The 19,766-nt window shown below is 43.8% G+C and overlaps 1 protein-coding gene across 4 annotated transcripts in view; it reads left to right on the top strand.

Moving 5' to 3' along the window:
• The window catches only part of PSD3 (pleckstrin and Sec7 domain containing 3), a 702,408-nt gene that overhangs the window by 101,228 nt on the left and 581,414 nt on the right, over positions 1 to 19,766 (top strand). For 3 of the 4 annotated variants that reach the window (XM_044379268.3, XM_048226255.2, XM_057303407.1), the window contains one exon: positions 1,153 to 2,034. The exons of the other annotated variant lie outside the window; for it this stretch is intronic. In XM_044379268.3, the coding sequence (XP_044235203.2) occupies positions 1,300 to 2,034 (735 nt within the window). In that variant the 5' untranslated portion in view covers positions 1,153 to 1,299. The remainder of the gene's footprint in view (positions 1 to 1,152; positions 2,035 to 19,766) is intronic. 4 annotated transcript variants of the gene reach the window in all.

Here is a 19,766-nt window from a genome sequence, read left to right as displayed (position 1 = left end):
TACACTGACTCCTTGGTCAGCTGTCTGGAAATGAGGGCAGAGCCGCCATCGCCTTGGTTGTAAACGTTGTGCGAAGATGTTTAAAAATAAAAATAAATGGAGAACCCCCGCCACCCATCCTGAGAACTTCCCAAGACGCCCTGGCCAGCCGTGGCCCTGCATTACCCCAGGGGTGCTGCCGATAGAAGGTAATGGCCAGGGGCCAGGGAGGGAGAGGGGCTCAGGCTTGTGTGCTGCAGAGCAGACAACTTTCTGGGCTCTGGGCTCAGTCTGTCTCCTAGCATAATGTCCTGGTTCCTTGCAGTCAAGTCCACATTGAGAAAGAAAAGACCTTTCCCACCTCCTACTCTCTCTTCACTCCTCAGGGATAAGGCCACAGGACTCAGAATGTTCTTTTCCACTGTGAGAGGTATTGAGCCTATAGTAACACTGAAAGTGGATTACTCAATGGATTTTCAGGTGGATTACTGTGGTTCTCACAAGAGGCGGAAGTATTTCTTTAAAACAAACAAAACCCCCTTGCATCTGGTTTGTCACTGCAAGTTTTTAATTTCATCTTTCTGTCACTGTCTCTCTCTCTTTTTCCCCTTATCTCTTTTTCTTCTTTATCTGTTTATTTTTATTTATTTGTGTGTGTGTGATGTCAAGTATTTTGATATGGAACTATGGGACTAACGCTGGGGCACTCCTAAATAACCACAGGATTTAAAGAGGAAATTCATGAAAACATTGAAGTTGGGTAAACTGTGTGTTACCAGCGCAGGCAAGCGAGATTGCAAGCACACTTTGAAGTGTCCTGGAGGCTTCATCTCTACATCACACACTGTCTCACAAGTCAGACACCAAAGAACAGCTGTAGCTAACACAGAATTTAGGATGAAACAATGAAACAAATAACTTTAGTGTTTTCATTTCAAATATGGGGAAAGGGATATTTAATTAAGAAAAAGGAATTCCATCTGACACACCAAGGTGAGAGCGGCGGAGTCTTGACTGTCCCCTCCCACCCCTCAGTCCCAGAGTGTGCCCCACCAGTCTGTCTGTTCTTGTGATTCTATGAAGTGAGTGCTGAGTCCAGCCCCACAGCCAACATTCCCCCTGCTCCTTGAAGACTCCCCCTGGGTGCTGAAGGTGTGTCGTTTGCTTCCTCAGGCTGTCAGTGGAACCATGGGGCCAACTCGTGTCTGCCCACAGCTGCTGGCATTCGCATCCCTGGGCACTGAGGTCTGAAACTCGACCCTGGCAGGAGCCAGCCCTACCCCCTTGGAGGAAGTGGCTGAACAGCCTGAGCAACAGCAGATGAAAACTTCCTTCCTCTCCATCCAGCTGCAGGCCCCCCCTGCCCGCGCTCCCCCCTCCCTGTCTCCAGCCGCCGCAGCCTGGACAGCAGCCCCAGGGGGCCCGGAGGAGGGACACATTTTCCCAAGTCCCAGGACTGGCTTCTTGGCAGGCCGGGACCTCAGGCGCACACAGGGCTTGGCTGCTCCCCCCTCGCGCCTGCTGCAGAAGGGGGCCTCTGAGACAGAGGAACCAGCTGCTTTCAGTTGCTCTGCTCTGAAGGAGGAGAGAGAGGAAAAACCCCGGGACCTGTGTGTAAGGAGGGGTCGCGTGTGCAGATCCCCACGTCACAGGCCTTCCCTGGCCCCTGCCTCCAGGAAATTTGGACGACTACAGCCCCTGTCATGCAGCCTTCCTAGCCCAGCTCCCGTAATGAGCGATGAAAGGAGCAATCCCTCCATGGGCTGGGAGCACTGGGCAGCCACCACTGCCCCCCAGGACCTGTGGAGCACGGACCCTCGGTCTTGGGATGCCTGGGGATGTTCAATTCCACAGTCCAACCTGGCTCACACTACTGACAGGGGTGAGAGCGCTATGCTGAGGAGAAGTGTGGCCACCTGCCAGGTGCTCCCAAACAGCTGTGAAGAGGGCGCCGGGAGCACAGCTCGAGCTAGGAGAGCAAGGCTCTGCAGATACTGTCCACGTGTTCAGACCAGCAAGAGCTACCCGGCCCCGCCTGCCGCTCTGCCTCTCAAGGTAAGAAAGCGTGTGTGGCTGAATCCCCGGACTCCAGCTGTTCTCTTGGAAGAGGGCTAGAGAGTGGGGACAGGTGAGCCCACCAGGCTTCCCAGTTCCTCACACTTGGGTGTCCCCTCTGCTATGGATGGGGTGCACCTCAATAGTAGAGGACTCTCCAGCCACAGTCCACCGAGCCTGGGCCTGGATCTTTCCCCCAGGCTCCGCCACCTTCCCAGACATTGACAACTTTTTGTTTGGAAGGGGAGAGTGCATAACTGTTTCCCAAGATTTCTGCCAAAGATAGGAGAAGAGAAGTTAGGCAAGGAAGTACATACTTTTAGGGGAAGACCAGAGGAAGGACAAAGGAGGTCTACAGACTTTTACAGCCCGGTGATGCGCCAGCCATCATGCTAGATGTTTTCTTAGATCCCATTTATCCTCATAACCACCCTGAAGAATAGAGGCCCATATCCCCAGTTCCAGATGGGAGAACTGACAAGTGGCTAGGCAAAAATCTTCTTCCTTCCAAAAAGAAGAGGGCAGAAGCAAAATCTGTTCTCCAGAATGGGCTGTGGGAACTTTGGGGAGGCTTCAGTGAATTTTGTGGAGGTCTTCAGGACTGGGGTACAGCTTGGAACTCAGACACATCTTTACATGTTTGACCCTCTAAGGCCCACATCTACTTTCCATCACCCTCCCCCGCCCCAAGAGGATATGTAGCCTGGGCATCAGCCTCCCAGCCTCCACTTCCCAGCAGGAAGGGAAGGGGAGGTACGTTCGCGTGCTCCTCAGGGTCTCTTCCAGCTCCTGTGGGCTGTATCTCCAATCACGGCCACGCTGACTCTGTCATTAGCGTCTCGTTCTCTGCATCTCTGACTCCACGCCCTCGTCACGCTGCTGCTCTCTCCACCCAGTTCAGGTGTATGGCTCCCAAAATGGGTGGACAAAATACAAAATTATGCTTTTATTTTTCCTTTCTTCGCAGCATGGACAATTTGCTATACTTTGTAGATATATAGGTGACAGCAGCGAGGGTGAGGAAGAGTGTGTGTGTGTGCTGGGGTTGCTGAGAGGAGATAGAAGAGTAGGGATTTTTGTCGGGATATGTGGAAGGTTGACACGGAGGGGACTGTCAGGGACCTCACAGGAGGAACGGATGAAATTCATAACATCAGAAAATGGGTCTTCCGTGGGCTTGGGAGTGATGTGGCTTCATCTAGATTCTGCGGCCGTCTCCTACATGCTTCTACACACCATCCTTCCTTTCCCTTTCCCTTTTTAACAGGGAGCCTGTACAGTCACAGTCAGGAAAGGATGAGCCTACTGTTCAGGGGAACTCTTAGAAGAAGAGAGATGCTAGCATGCTTCCTTAAGAGATAGTTTACATTCCTTCCTAGTTCTTGCATCATTCATTTCCTACAGGGATTCAGAAGGAATGACATTCCCGTGCGTCAGCCCCGACTCTGTATGTGGGGTCACACAGTAGTTGTTTATGTACTTTAATGCTGGTCTGATAACTTGAAAATGGCATCTTTTCCTACTCTCCCCTCCTATCTTCCAGATATAAGCCAAAGCCTCAGAACTGTTGCCATTTGTCTAGGGAGAGGCACCTTGGGAGTTGGTCCAAGTGGGTGGATTTCTGCCTTGTCTACCTCATGTAGCCACTTTTGCTAATGGGCTCCCAGATATCTGCCCCCATCTAAAGCAGGGATTGCAAGATTCCAGACTAAAAACTTAGATTTGTATACGAAAGTGTTGGGCCAGTGAAAGGGATACTCTGTAGCCCTGTCTTAAAGGAGAGAAAAAGAGAGGCAAATCAGTGGGACATTTGGGTAGGACCAGGGAATACACGGTTCATGTGGGGTGGGACTCAAGGGTTAGGAAGCAGGGCTAAAAAAATTAACCTTGAGTTTGCTGGTCAGGTTTTGTGATTCCCTCCACCACAGGAAGGCAAGTTGTGAAATTAGCACCCTCAGACCACAAGTCCTTTAAATGCCTATGGCTGTTATTAACCAGGTGACCCTTCCTGGTCTTCTGTGATAGAGAAAGGAGAAATTAACAGAGACAGATTTTCCATCTGTGATCCTGAGCTGATTAAGGTGTCTGGATTTGCTCGATTAGTGTCTGATAATTCTCCAGTGTTCTCATGTTTCTCATAGCTGTATAAGTCACAGCAAAGTGGCAGAAGGGTGATTAAAAACATCTTCTTGTCACCTATGAATGGAAAGCCCTTGATTACCTATAGTGGGAACTTCCACTTGATGTACTCGTGAAACATATGATCAATTATATTTGTTAAAGTGAAATGCTGGTTATATGGAAGCAAAGCCTGCATAGACTACATGTGTATGATAGGATCGAGGTTCTTGTATCAACTTTCCAAGCAGAAAAATCTGGATCGTAAGCATAAACTCTCTTCTTCGCAGTGCTCCAGATGGCTAAATTTATCCTCTCACAGTTGAAACAAATGGGCTCCAATGTGAAAATTGTTGACTTAAATCCTTCCAAGTTAGCACAGGGAATAAGCACAGCAAATCAAATCAAATCAATGGGTTCCTAATTTATAGTAAAAACAATTATAGCGCTCTGTGACCAACATGGGCCTTCCAACGCACTATTTCCTCTTATTAAAACCTCAGAATTCTGCGAGGATATACGTTATTATCATCCCCCCTTCACTGATAAGGTGACAAGATGTTTAGGGACAGTCAGCTGCTTGCTGTGTCCTATTACTAGGACATGGCAGCTCAGGACAGAACTCTAGTTATCCACTCAGAAGTCAGAGCTCTTTCAGCCTTCTCTCAGTGTCTTCTGAGAGGGTGAGATTTCCTTGGAAGGCAATACACTGCTTCTAGAACCTGGGATACTATTCTCCTACTTTCCCTGGTGGAAAGGATGGGAGAAGGACCGTCAGGAATATCGGATCTAGTAACCAGCCTTGCGCGAACAAGTGTGACTTTCTAGAAGCAGGGAAGGCCTGGGTTTGCAAGACGTGGAGTTCCAGCTCCTGGCAATGCCAGCTGAGGGCTACAACATTCCTGTGGTGAGCCCGTCAGTGTGAATCACAAAATGTTCCATGGTCTGAGGCCAGAGCCAGCCCTAACAGTTTCTTGGACCCCATGTTCTGCTGCCTCTCTGTGGGAACGAGAGGAACTGCCAACGGGTGGCTTGAATTTGGGGTTAAAGATACAAAGACCATACAAAGATAAAGAAAACAGACACAACACAAGAGAGGGAAAGAAGCTTTCTCTATAATCATTTTGGGAAATTTCCATTTTTTTTAAAACTAGGTCTTCGTATCTTACATATGTTATGTTTTGAAATAACAATGACTTTTGGTATGTAAATGACAGAAAATTTTCTCCCAAATGCCATTTTTATAAACCTCACAAAATTTTCACCTATAGCTTTAAATTTCCTAGAAATTTTACCTCTCTCTATTGGTCTTCCTCTTTCTCTTCCTCTGTCATCTCAAAAGCAATCACCTTTTTGAGTTCTTATCCCCAGTTTCCAGGAGTGCTCATATCTAGAAGACAGGGTGGAGAAGGAGCAGGACAGACAAGGAGTCCCTGGGAGGTTTACGCGGGAGGGAGACAGGGATGGGTAGTTCTTCTTTAAGGTAGTGACGGGAAGTGCCAGTCTACTGTCCTATAGGCAGGCCTTGTCAAGCAGACTAGAAAAAAGTAGTTTTAACTTTCTGTATCTTGGATTGTTTTGCCTTAAAATAAGACCAATGTCTGAAATAGAAGTCTGTAAAGTGCATTAAATTTTTAAAAGATTATTTATTTATTTATTTATTTGAGACAGAGACAGCAAGAGAGAGCTCCTGTGCCTGTGAGGGAGCAGTGGGGAGGAGCAGAGGGAGAGGGAGAAGCAGACTCCCGCTGAGCAGGGAGCCAGACACGGGGCTCCATCCTAGGACTTTGGAATCATGACCTGAGTGGAAGGCAGACGCTTAACTGACTGAGCCACCCACGCGCCCCAAAGTGCATTAAATTTTTGATGGAAAGTTTTAATTTAGAGTAAAGGTCTCTGGCACTGGAATTTAAGAGATGGAAATGAAACTCTGGTTCTGGCAACTAACTAGCTAAGGGGCCCCTGACAGCTCACTGAACAAAGCTAGGTTATCACATTTGTTCTCTGAGGTCTTTCCAGTTCTCACACTCTGCATAAAGTATGCATCTACAAATCCAGAGAGGGAATGAAACTGTTTGGTGAAATGAAAGTATTAAAACAATCAGTTTGTCTCTAAAAAGCAATGATTTTGTCAAATGACCTCCCCGCAAGGAAGATACCGGGTGGGCTTGCCTCTCTCGGGAGATCTGGGACTTAAGCCAGCGCCCGGGGGCTATATCCACAGTAGCACAGTGCCTGCGCGTAAGAAGTAGTCGATTGAGTGAAGGGATGAAGGAATGAACCTTTGAAAGGCTGATTAACATTCAGGGGGATGGAAGAGTCCGTGCCTTTTTTGAGCAATAAAACAAATCCCACCATGGAATTTTAGGGCCAGAATTCCCAGCCATCTGCCCCAATGATTATTTCCTTCTCTGACCTGATTCCAGGTGAATTAAATTCCCTTCTGGTGCTAAATACTGACACACACCTCCCTCCCGCCCCCCGCCCCGGGGGTATACTTAACCCGCCCCTGGAAAAGGTCATTTATCTTATCTGGGGTCAACAGTTAATTACTGTTTGACTTTTTCTGGCCTGTCGTAAGTTTAGAAACTGTTCTGAACATAAAATGGTAGATAATTCTACCTTTACATTAATCCTTCTTGGTGAGCAATTTAGAATTTTAAAAAAGAACAAAGAGAGAGCTTGCACAAATGCCCATACAGTAATTTTAACAGCAATATAGATAAATATGCAATGGTGTCCCTTTTAAAAGATTTTGGTACTTAGGGGACAGCACTGATTGGATTGAAAAGCTTATCTTTAGTCTATTTTACACTGCATTGGTTTTGACACAGATGTCTTGATTTATTACTTGAGTAAATGAAGTCTGAGATAGCAGAATGGGTTTCAATTCTTTTTTATCTTGTGATTTGCCTCCGTGTTCCCATGACAACATTTTCTTGCTCTTATTCTCTCCTTACCCTTTCTTTCACATTCAAACACAGAAGTCCTGTGGGTCCTTGTACGAGTGCTATGCTCAAGGAACTATGTGCACTGCGGCATCCTGATCGGGAGAAGAGGGCAGAGAGCACACCGGCCACTTTACGGTTGGGTGTCCCTGTGACATACAGAAAAGCAGTTGGGGGGCGCCTGGGTGGCACAGCGGTTGAGCGTCTGCCTTCGGCTCAGGGCGTGATCCCAGCGTTCTGGGATCGAGCCCCACATCGGGCTCCTCCGCTATGAGCCTGCTTCTTCCTCTCCCACTCCCCCTGCTTGTGTTCCCTCTCTCGCTGGCTGTCTCTATCCTGTCGAATAAATAAATAAAATCTTTAAAAAAAAAGAAAAAGAAAAAGAAAAAGAAAAGCAATTGGAATGGGAGCTGGGACATAGGGACTCTGGCCTCTCTTTGATTAAGTTAGCTAAGGAAGGACAAGTCTCTTCATTCTGGGTCTTAACACCTTGTCTCTAGTGTGAAAAGATTAGACTGCTTTCCTCCCATCTAGTTCTATGATTCTAAGTTCTTGCTAATCCATTTGTGCTTACTTTAAAATTTAACCAAAACTACAGCTTTTGATGACAAGTCTCTGAAAGTCCATCATATTTAGAAGTTACTATGACTTGGAAAACTCCTTTATTGGTAAAATTAGATGTCTCTTCACTATCCAGAGGATAAACAAGAACTAAATACTTTTTTTAAGAAAAGATTTATTTATTTTTAGAGAGAGAGTGCAAGCAGGGGGGAGGGACAGAAGGAGAGGGAGAGAGAGAATGGCAAGCAGACCCCCCACTGAGTGCAGAGCTCAATGCCAGGCCCCATCTCATGACCCTGAGATCGTGACCTGAGCCGAAACCAAGGTTCAGATGCTCAAAACCTCAGCCACCCAGGTGCCCCAGAACTAAATACATCTTAAAACGCTTTACACCAAGTGTTAATTGTTTTTACAAAATGTTAGCAGCATTAGTCAAGTATTAGTTTGGCCTGAGACATTTGGACAAAGAGACTAAAGCTGAGTGTTTTTTATAACTATCCAAAAAGGAGTTTTGTTTTGTTATTCTCCCATTTTAAAAAGAAAACAAATGCTGAAAGGGTTGTTCTGTGTTTTTAGTCTGTTGAATCAGTTATTCAGCAAAGGAGATATTTGGAAATCAATGCCAATCAGAAATTAAGACCAAAATGGTGAAGAGACTTGTCCTCACTTAACTCGTTTGAATTAGTTCCAACAGATTGCCTCAGTTTAATTTTGAAGGTTTGTGCCCTTGAACAAAAGTGTTCTGCTTGGAGATTTAGTTAGGATTCTTGGTTGCATATAATAGAAATCCTCAAGGATACTTTATCCCAAACGCAGGGCATTCGTTGGAAGAAGGACACGTATATGTAAGAGTAGGGTCTCATAAAACCCGAGGGCCTCAGGACCCTAGGATGTGGAGATGTGGATGGGTCACGGGACTAACTGGAGTGAGGGCTCCAGAGCTTTCAGGGCTCTCTATCTCTTTTCTCTGTTGGTCTCTGCTCTTCTCTGAATCATTTTTTCTCTTTCTGCATATCTACTTCTATTCCCTCTTCCATAGGGGGGAGCATGGCCACCCACAAGTCCCAGGTTTACATCTCCTCTCTTTAGAGACAATTCAGGCTAAGACTGGAACCCCTTAGGCCTGCTTCCCAATCCCCCAGGAAGAGGCTCCTTGGTCCAGCGTGGGTTGGGTGTCACGCTGGTTTACTATGGTGGGGGCGAGGGCAGGAACAGCTTACGGGATACTATCAGGTCTGCTGAGAGCCCAAAGATGGTGAAATATATGTATATCTCAGAAAGGGACAGTTTCTAGAAATTAATGGGACGTGGAGAGGAGGGGAGCAAATTTGGACAACCAACCCAATAAATGACTAAAAACACTTTCAGGGAGTTGTCAACTAAATTTATAAAGTGACTGCTTTGTATAAATGTCCTATATGTGCCTTCCCAAATTTTAGGAAAGCTAGTTTTTATAGCCTTTGGGGAGATTTTTTTAAAAAAGCGTGCCTGAACTAAGCAATATATTAGAACCAAAATATTGCCTGATACGGTTTATGAGTAGATTTGCTTCTAGAATCTGATATTGGTCATGACATTGTAAATTTTCTCTTTCAAATATGTTTCTTCTTCGTAGACTTTTCAGAGACTATAGGATGCTAGAAGATTTATACACAGCTAAGTCCTTAGTGAAAGCGGGGTTCTCTACAAAGCAGGTTACCATCTCAGAGTCTACACGTGGTCTCTTCCACATCACAGCAACTCCCTGGGACGCCTGACCCACGGTATTCAAGAATTGAGAACAACAGAAATCGTAAAGATAACCACATTTCTTGAACTGGGTTATGCTGATTCCTTGAACTGAGCCATATTAATGAAGAACAAAAGGTGGTGGCTAGAAGGAATGATGGTGCCGTGCAGTTCACAGGGCTGCCCTGCCGCAGGGCTGCGTGCTTAAGGGGCTCCCTTTCCCTTGTTCTGAAGTAAGCTGCAGCTGCCACGCGGTTTTGGCTGCCCTTTGTGTTGTGCATATTTCCTGTGATTATATTTAGTCGATTTTTACTTTTTGGAATTTAACTTTCAATTTTCAGGATGTGTGATTTTGTATTAACCTTTCAATTACCAGGTCCAGCAGATTATGAGCCAAAAAGCTTCATTATTCAAGCACTTAACAGTGTTTTATCATTGAAAATCCCACTTTATCAGCAAGGAGCTTGGTTTCTCTTTATTGAATTCTCAAAGTGTTGTTTAATGGAGGAACAGCTAAAATGTCACACCATTTGTCCCATGCCACAAGCAGAAAGGTCGCAGGAGAGTTGGTTACCTACGCTCCATCTTTTTCCGTAAAGGATTTCAAGCGTACTACAACTATAGCACAAATAATAAATAAAAATAATGGTAAAGGTAAATAGCAATAAAGAATCAGGTCTGGAAAATATAACTAGGGATCAAGATGAAGAAGAGATCAAGTGAAAATCAGGGAAAGAACAACAATAACAACATATATGCCGTAAAGGCTTACAGAGCTGGTGTTTTTCAGTCAGATTTGGATCTGGGCTTTCCAGGCACCCATGCTATAAGGGGCATGGTTAGTTGCACAGCTGCACAGTTCCCATTGTGAGAAGGGAAGGAGGGGAGGGGGAAAAGGAAGGAAGGAAGGAAGGAAGGAAGGAAGGAAGGAAGGAAGGAAGGAAGGGAGGGAGGATGGAAGGGAGTTTCTTTAACATGTTCCACAAAAATAATTCTCTCAGAAAACCAAATTTTGCTTGCCCTTTCAAATAGCAATAAAAATAACACTTTGGATAAAATCTTTTCTAAGGAGCACTTGATATTTACTATTTCCTTGTTTCTTTAGATGTATATACAAAATAATTTAACTTTCTTGATAACTTAAGTAATTACTATAATAGCAATATTGTTTGCTGGCAACCTTACATCTGTAAGACTATTGGCTTTGTACGTAATATCCCCCAGTGCTCTGCTCTCTGAGTTCTTACTGCTTTTTAGCAATTTTTCAGTTTCCTCCGTGCTGGCCTAGTCCCTCTTACTGCTATTAGTGGGCCTACCTCTAAGATTCTTTTTAAAACCCACCACAGGCCAGGAAACTAGATAACAAATTTGTTTAAATTGTAAAGCGAGTTCGTTAATTATGGAAAGTAAAAGTAAAAACCCTCCGTGTGAGGGGTTGAGTGGCTCATCTAGGAGAAAATCTCATGAGTTTTAATACAGATTTTTTTCTTTTGATTTTGTGTGTTCAGACATGATACTTTTGCTTTCTGTAACTATGGTTTCAATCTGGATGAATAGTTGCTAAAGAAATAACTTCTGGATTCATTCATTCAATTAACATTTCTTGATCACTGTTCCAGGCACTAAGGATACAGCAATGAATAGGACAAAGTCACTGCTCACATATTCTGGTAGGAGCAGGAAATGAAACAAGTAAATAAGACATGAACATAGAACTTCAGATTGTGACAAGTACTTGGAATAAAATTAAACAGAAGGAAGTAGTGAGGTGAGGGGTGTTAGAATAAATAGTTTAGTTTGTGTGATGAGAATTGGCCTAACAGAAAAGGTGACTTTTGAATTAAGACTTGAATGACAGGCAGGAGCCAGCCGTGGAGATCAGGGAGGGGACGGTTCACGGTGGGGTTAGCACACGAGTCCACGTACCTGCAGGATCACTAGTGGGCATTACTTACTAGAAACGTCAAAACCATAGGAAGGGACAGATTGTGTAGAGCTTCACAGACTCAGAAAAGTAGTTTGAATTTTATTCTACGTACAATGGGGAGCTCCTGGAGAGTTTTAAACAGGAGAGGAACACAGAAATTAAGGGAAGAGTGGATGCATTGATGAAGTAACTTCCCTACACTCTACAGATTACAGGATTTAATATTCCTGCCTCCCACTTCCTAATCTTCCCAAAAAATCCTTGAGGCATACAATTTAACTTCCTCTGGATGATAGGCAGCTCTAATTTTTTCCTCAAAGTCTTTTAATTCTGAACCATAGATTTTATTTATTTATTTATTTGTTTGTTTATTTATTTATTTATTTATTTGACAGAGAGAGAGAGGGGGAGAGAATGAGTCCAAGCAGGGGGAGCAGCAGAGGGAGAGAGAGAAGCAGACTCCCCACTGAGCAGGGGACCCTGGGATCATGACCTGAGCTGAAGGCAGAAGCTTAACTAACTGAGCCACCCAGGCACCCCTAGTTCTGAGCTATAGGGGTATGATGAATTCTGAAGGAATAAGATAGGTGGAGGGGGGAGAATACTCCAGTTCCTCAAGTACTTGAGGTTTCCCCAAATGAAACTGCATTCTGATGATAGACAGTCGAGCAGACCCTTCAATATATGTAACCTTGAGAAGTTTGATGTTATTTAGGGAAACAATGTATAGGATTTAAATTAAAAAAACTTTCTCTCTTTTTTTATTACGACAAAATGTACTGCACATAATAGGTACTCCATGAATATAACCTCTCGGTTGCCTATGGCATAGCCACTCTAAGTGACTCTTTTACTAATTCCTTCACTTCTGTCCTAAAGTCGTTTAGTTCCTTCACTTCACATTTCTAAGGCATTAAACTATGAGGCCTCCAGGCTGGTGACTTGTCCATCAAGGGGTAGTTGGCACTGTTGGAGTCAATCCAAAGTAGAATAAAATATCCAACTATCTTTGGGGTCATAAATTTAGCATAGTGGTATTTTTATGATAATACATTTCTCTTGTGGCTTAGACTAATGTTTAAGGAGTTCTTGGGTGGGCCTGTGGCCAAGGGATTACAGTAATATTTCTCTTTGGCTCAGCTTGTTGACCTAATTTTCTCAATCTACTTTGCAAATAATCTCCGTGAATAATGTCCCCTCAATAGTGATAGCTACTCTCCTAAAGAACCAGCTTTACTCCGTGCTTTGAACAACCTATGAAGTAAGTATTTTCACCGTAAATAATCATTCCTACTTTTCATGCCATTTGAGAAAGCTAATGGCAAAATTCTTTCCGTTTCCATCCTCAGTCTGTTTTAGTAAGTGAACTGTTTCTTACAGTTCTCTCCAAACTGCTCCTCCACCCTGTTATGCTGTTCGTGAGTCATTTATGGCTGGCTGCCTTCTGTGCAGTTATTGGGTTGCCCTGTTGTTTGTAGCCTCGGAAGCCCTTTGGGCAAAGAAAAAGCATTGCAAAATCCAACTAGAAGGAATTATACTGTTGACTACTGTAAGTTACTCTAAGCATTGTTAAAAGAATTTTTTAAATGTTTCTGTAGGTCCTTTAGGTAGACATTAAACAGGTGGGAGACTTTTTCCCTGCTTTCTCTAAGCTTGAAGTTTGAGGCAAACAAACATAGAGACATTTTAGACATATACAAGAAACACCTGCAGAGTAAGGACAAAGGCTTGCTACTTTGTGTAGTAATCAGCGTAGGCCCGCACTCTTGCGATGGCCGAATAAGAAGGTGGTTGTGCAAGTCACTATCTGCTCATCATGATTTGAGGAGAAAAGTCACCATTTCTGTTCCATTTAGTCAGGGAAAGATCCATACTGGAGATGGGCTTCAAGGGCTTTCTGAGTGAAGGAAGGAAAAGCGTGGCTGACCGAGTGGAAAGAGGGTTTGAGTATGGAGTTTCTCCTGAGTTCACGTGTGAATTTTCTTATTCATTAATAAGGAACATAACAACTGATGTAATCATATACACACAGAGTGAATGTTGTCCTAACTGAAAACTAAGATTTCTGGGTTGTAAGCTTATACCTTTTATTCAAAATATAAAAATTAATTTAAAATAATAGACTGCATTTACTGAATTAAAAAATACCATGAAAAGGAACACACATTTCAGCATAAAAATATGCATAATTTAATGCAACATTGGAGAATCTGGAGTCAGAACCAGAAAATCTGGACCATAGATGCCATGTTTATGCAATTGAGAGCGGTAGTAGCGTACCCCCGGGATGGAGAAGATTTCTCCTCACCCTGGAAGATTTCCCTTCCCAGGTGGCAGGCAGTGATGGCAACTGATAAAGGGCCACTTTGCAAGGCATTGCTAAGAGACAGAGGACACACAGGAACGGGTCCTGTAAGCTTGATCAAAGTCAGTGAATCTGAATCTATCTCCTGGTCAGAGTGTGCAGGGAGGTGGGGAGGGGCGGTTGGGCTTGGGATGCCTCTTGAATGTGACTCCTTGTGCAAGGACTACAATCTTGCCGATAGCATGTGAAGGATTCTGTCATTTAGACAGCAAATGAAAGCAGGTGATCCAGGTTGGGAGTGAGCAGAATGTGGCCTTTGAACAAAAGTGAGGTTTAGAACTTTGTGACACTGTAACAACATGTCAGTTCACAACAGTAATGTATACGTGGGCTTTTCTGCACCTTTCTTCCCAGACAAAATGATTTTGAGACCTCTTAGGCCCCTTAATCATGAAGACAGGCCAAAGTATTCACAGCGTTACTATCCCTCCGTTTGCGTACTTGCCTAGCCTTTCCTGCACGTACAACAAACAGTCTTTGCCTTATGAAAAAACTGGTTCCTATTCTGTTAAGAGCAGGAAAAATAAGAAAATAAATAATTCATGAACTATAACTATAGCAGGTATCAAAAGCCATCACCATGTTCAGAGAAAGAGCCATTTCACTATTTTTTATAAAATCACATTAATCTTGCTTCATACCCCCATCTTCTTGGACTAGCAATAAATTCAAAATTGGGCCAAGGGTCAAGAAATTTCCATGGTACAAAAGCAGTCATGAATTCTTGCATTTACTTGTTCCTTTAGCACATGGTCAGTGTAGCACCATCTTGGAGAGCACAGAGCCCGGAGTCAGACTCCAGGTGTGAGTCTCAGCTCTGCCCGCACCTTCCTAGCTGGGTAGTCTTGGGTGAGTTCCTTAATCTTTCTGTCCCTCAGTTTCCTCATCTGTAAAATAGAAGTGAGGTGAGTCCCTACCAGATAGAAAAAAAGAATTAAATTCTAATTTGTAAGGCACTTGGGCCCATGCCTGGCACAGAGTATGCAGATGCTGGGCAACTCCAACTTCGATCCAACTTCGATCACCAGTACTCCATCCACCCTAACCGTTGCCGAACTGCCTCTCACTCGGGCTGTGTGCCTTCGGGTCTGGCAGCTCCGTTCCTTCTGGGCCCCAGGGCCTGGGGTCTGGACTCCATCTGTGCTTCTGGAAGAGTAACACATAGGAAGTGGGTTAAGTCTGGAGCATGGGAGGGGAAGTAGAGGTCTCCCTCTACCTGTAGGTCTGAATAATACTTCCTTTCCTTACTCCCTTCCATCTCTGAGTATAAAGACAAAGGCGATTACTTTCTTTGTCTAATTGTAACTTTAGTGTTACTTGCACCTCCTATGTGAATTCTCTATCAAGTCATCATCTACTGTGGTCCAGAACTGATGGTCCTGGAGAAAAGGAAACACACTGAAGCTCGGAAAACTTCAGGAAAACAAAAAAGAGACCCCTCTGTAGTTGGAAGTGTGAATTTGCCTCAGAGTCCTAAAACAAGGTTAGGAAGTGGGAGGTAGAAACATGAAAACCTGTAAAATCCTAAGTACAAGTCATTTCATAAACACACCCATCCTTCCTTTAATTTCTGCCTTCTCCTGCTTAAAACTCCCCCAAGGGCATTGCCTCTGAGCAGTCCCCCAGGATTAATCAGGATTCGCATTACACCCCTTGCCACGCTCAGGCCAACACCTTCCAGACACTCGTTTTAGCATTTTTAGCATCTTCCAACAGAAGGGAAATATCTTGAGGGACATTGTGGATTGATATATAAACCCCTCCAAGGCACAGCAAAGGGCTTGGCTTAAAGGGAAGGGTGCTGAAAAAAAAATCAAGAGAAAATTCACAAATTCATATTAATAAATTATTCTGCCACTCAAGATGGTTTGGAGAGGTTTTAAATTATTAGACCACATTCTAAAAATAAAACACTAAAGCTGGGTCTGCCTAGCCAAAGTAAAAAGGAAAGAGTCAAAGAAAATTTGGATTTTACAAAAATTTATTGATAAACTATGCTGGTTCTCCGGATACAATATCCTGGATTCAAGATTCAAGTTGCTTAGTTAGTTCCAGTAGTTCCAGTGTCCTCTTTTTTTTTAATTTTTAGGAGGGAAAACCAATCTTTATTTGCACTTGGGTTCCAGTTCAGAGCCATCTTAAACAGGATTGCAAAGCAGAAAAAAGCACAGATCCTGGGACCAAGGTTCAAATTCCAACACAAGCATATTAACTATGTGACAATTGGTAAACATTACCCGTAGTTTCTTCAGTGAAGTGGGGGAGAGCCTCATCCCAGCTTCCAGCAGCCCCTCCCTGGGCACTCTCCCTGAAAGGCCGCTTGGCTGAAGGAGCATGGGGTCTGCAAGTCTCAGTTCTGCTGGTTAGGGTAGGTCTTAAAATAGGAACTCTGCAACTGATGCAAGACCCAGTGAGAAAAACGGCACATAGGTCTTCAATAGGTATTTGTTATCTACAGGTCTTGCCCAGGACAAGGATGTGTCCGAAGTGGGCAACGATGTGCAAAGTGGGGTGCACAAGACAATTTATTTGGTACAGAAAGAAAAAGATAGTACCCCTTTTTATGTTTTTATATCTCATCTTTTAAAATTTTTGTTTTCTGTTTTAAAGTTTACATGATGTATTAATTTGGTAGTATTAATTGCAATGATGACTGGGTTCAGGGGAAAAGGTTTAAACATTGGTAGGCATATCATACTAAAAACTAATATTAAAAACAAATATTATTTACATGACAATTTTGTCAAAGCTTATGCTTCTTGTAGCATCATGACTCATCTGAGATAGGGAGGGAGTGCCCAGAACTATGGTCTGCTTCTGCTCCAAATTTCAATGTGTTGTGGAGCTTTCTCCCACACCACCAAGTAATTCTACACCAGCTGGGTGCCCTACAATTCAACTCAATTCTGACACTATCGACAGGGAGAGAGCGTCAGATCCCACAGGTTAGGTGTTTAGTACTGCGAGACTGCCCCTCTCCACCCAGCCACCCCTATTTTAGATGCCAGACCAGATTGTCACCTTTGCTTCTGCCCGAGTGGCTCTAGATTGGAGCTTTCCACAATCACTCCTGGAGTTCAGTTAATTTGCTAGAGTAGTCCGCAGAACTCAGAGCGACAGTTTACTTACTAGACCACCGGTTTATTATAAAAGGGTATAACTCAGGGGCGCCTGGGTGACGCAGTCGTTAAGCGTCTGCCTTCGGCTCAGGGCATGATCCCGGTGTTATGGGATGGAGCCCCACATCAGGCTCCTCCGCTGGGAGCCTGCTTCTTCCTCTCCCACTCCCCCTGCTTGTGTTCCCTCTCTCGCTGGTTGTCTCTATCTCTGTCAAATAAATAAATAAAATCTTTAAAAAAAAAAAAAAGGTATAACTCAGGAACAGCCAGATGGAAGAGATCATAGGGTGAGGTCTGGAGAAGTGGCACAGAGCTTCCAACCCCTCACTGGGCAGGTGTGCCCCCTCCCCAAATCTCCAGTGTTTGCCCACTCAATAGCTTTCTGAACCCCATCTTTTCTGTTTGATGATGGCTTAATTGCACAGGTAACAACTGATTAAATCATCAACTGTTGGTAATTGAACCCAATCTCCTGTCCCTCTCCCCTCCTTGGAGGTGTGGGGAGGGGGAGCTGGACTGAAGTTCCAACTCTAATCACAGGTTAGTTTCTAAGGGACCAGCTCTCCTCCTTAGGGGTTTTCCAAAAGTTACTTCATTAACATAAAAAGAGACATCTTCAAGGCCCTCTTCACTTAGGAAATTCCAAGGGTTTTAGGAGCTCTGAGCCAGGATTGGGACAAAGACTAAATACATATTTCTTACTATAAGTCATAATATCACATACAGGCAATAGGCTATTTTGTGATACTCCTAACCAGAGAGAACCCCTTCTAGTCCTGAATTCCCTACCACCTAAAAACAGGATCTTACCTTATCTTATAGGTTAAGATTTGGAGTAGGGTTGCCAGATTTACCAAATAAAAATAGCAATATTTGAGACATACTTTTACTTTTCAGTGTAATTATTTGTTGTTTATCTGAAATTCAAATTTACTGGTTTTCTATATTTTATCTAGCCACCCGTGTTTGGAGGTGGACTTGTCAACTTGTCCTTGTTTGGAGTCAACTTGTTGCACTCAGCTAGCTAAGCGATCTCGGACAAATTACTTAACTTCTCTGAGCCTCACTTTCTTTGCGCCCCTCCATTGTTGTGAGTGTCTGTTTTATAAGGATGTCAAGCACTTGCACAGTTCTTACACATAGTAGATAAAGTTCCTACTAAATTATAGGTATTATTGTAATCACAGATGACCCTGTTACTTGTAGTTTCAAGTGTTGCCTAGTTGTGCCTAATATTACCTAGTATTACCTAGTTTCAAGGATATCTGTACAAACCTTATCTCCTTTACTAGAAGTTGGGATCTACATTTGCACAGGCCTGTACATAATGGGTGCATAATATACTGAATTCTGAATAAATATAGCCTCTGCCACTTCTGTGGAGTCTGGTGGACTGGCTACTTGGCTGGCCCCTTCTTCCCATTCTCGTATTCCTTTCCTTTCCCTTTCCCCATATGAAGAATCAAGCTTGGTTCCTAAGTTATTTCAAGCAAACGAAGCCTTTGTGGAAACTGCTTCAGTCAGTTTTTATAGGCCAAGAGATCCCACAACATGTAGAAGATTTATTGTTCATATTAAGTTGAAAAGCTCCCTTGTGTAATTCTTCGGAACTACTGATGAAAGCGAATGGCGTTCGCTAGAACTGTTGTAAAGATTTAGTGACACTTGCATTTCAAGCTGCTGAAAGTAAACACTTAGGATGCTGGGTAGCTATTCTTCTGCAGAGTTTAGACAGTTTAAAACAACTTGCCCTATGTTAGCTTGACATTAACTCAGGGTGTGTGAATAATCCCCATCATAACTGTGGGCTTGGGGTCGCCCAGGTAGCTCAGTGGGTTAAGCATCTGCCTTTGGCTCAGGTCATGATCTCAGGGTCCTGGGATTGAGTCCCGCATCGGGTTCCCTACTCAGCAAGGAGCCTGCTTCTCCCTCTCTCCCCCTCACTGCAGCTCCCCTGCTTGTGCTCTCTCTCTTTCTCCGTCAAATAAATAAATAAATAAATCTTAAAAAAAAAAAGGACTATGAACTAGATACGATGGAAACTTAGACATTTTTATAGAATTACAGAGCATAACAAGGATTGGGGGAGGGGACTCCAAGGACAATGACAGGGTATGGTGGGAAGGACTTCCTGGAAGGCTCACCTGTCCAGACCACCCCATGAAAGGATGAGAGGAAGAAAGAACAACCATTGTTCCCACAGTCACAGCAAGCCAACTTCAGATGGCCCGCACGCCACTGCACCAAGGCACTTTCTCATCTTCCGTGCCAGCTCTTTGTCCTGCCCCTTCTTGCTATCAAGAAGGAAGATGAAAGTGAAAAATAAAGACTGAGTGTGACTTTATTTTTTTAAAAAGGTCCCTGACCTTAGCTTCCCCCATTTCAACTCTGTTGTTACTAAGTATCCCACTGGGCCACCCATTGTACCCTGTTCTGGGAGCTCTGGCAGTATCCCCTGAAGGGGAGGGAAAATTTTCCTTTCGTCCAAGATTTTTCTAGCTGGCCTAAGAATTAAATTTACATGAGGCAGATGAATAGGAGAAAAAAACCAGTTATATAAGGTGCACATGGAGACTCAATAATGAAACTGAGACATAAAGAGGTGACCAAGGCAGGCAGTTTTTATACTTTTTACACAAAGAGACAATACGTCTGCAAGGCATTGACAGGACAAAAAAAACTTAGCTTTGGGAACTTCGGTGAGTAAGGAATTCCAAACAGAATTTGGGTTGTAGTAGTTAATTAGTAAAAAAAGTAACCAGGGTTGTTTACACAGCTTGCTGGGCTCTAAATTTCCTGTCTCCAGGTGATGAGGACGTCTCTTTACCTTCTGGTGCTGGAAGGGTACCTTTCACATGGGAGGTGTATTTCCTGCTTCCACTTAGAGGACAGTCTAAGTGTCCTCCTTGCACAGCCTCTTAAGTTACTTTTATTTAAAATAATCAGTATGGGGGTGCCTGGGTGGC

Source organism: Ursus arctos, unplaced genomic scaffold, assembly GCF_023065955.2.
Source record: "Ursus arctos isolate Adak ecotype North America unplaced genomic scaffold, UrsArc2.0 scaffold_27, whole genome shotgun sequence".
NCBI classification, from domain to species: domain Eukaryota; kingdom Metazoa; phylum Chordata; class Mammalia; order Carnivora; family Ursidae; genus Ursus; species Ursus arctos.
Note: the sequence above shows the minus strand (reverse complement) of the source record. Positions and strands in the feature narration are given on the sequence as shown.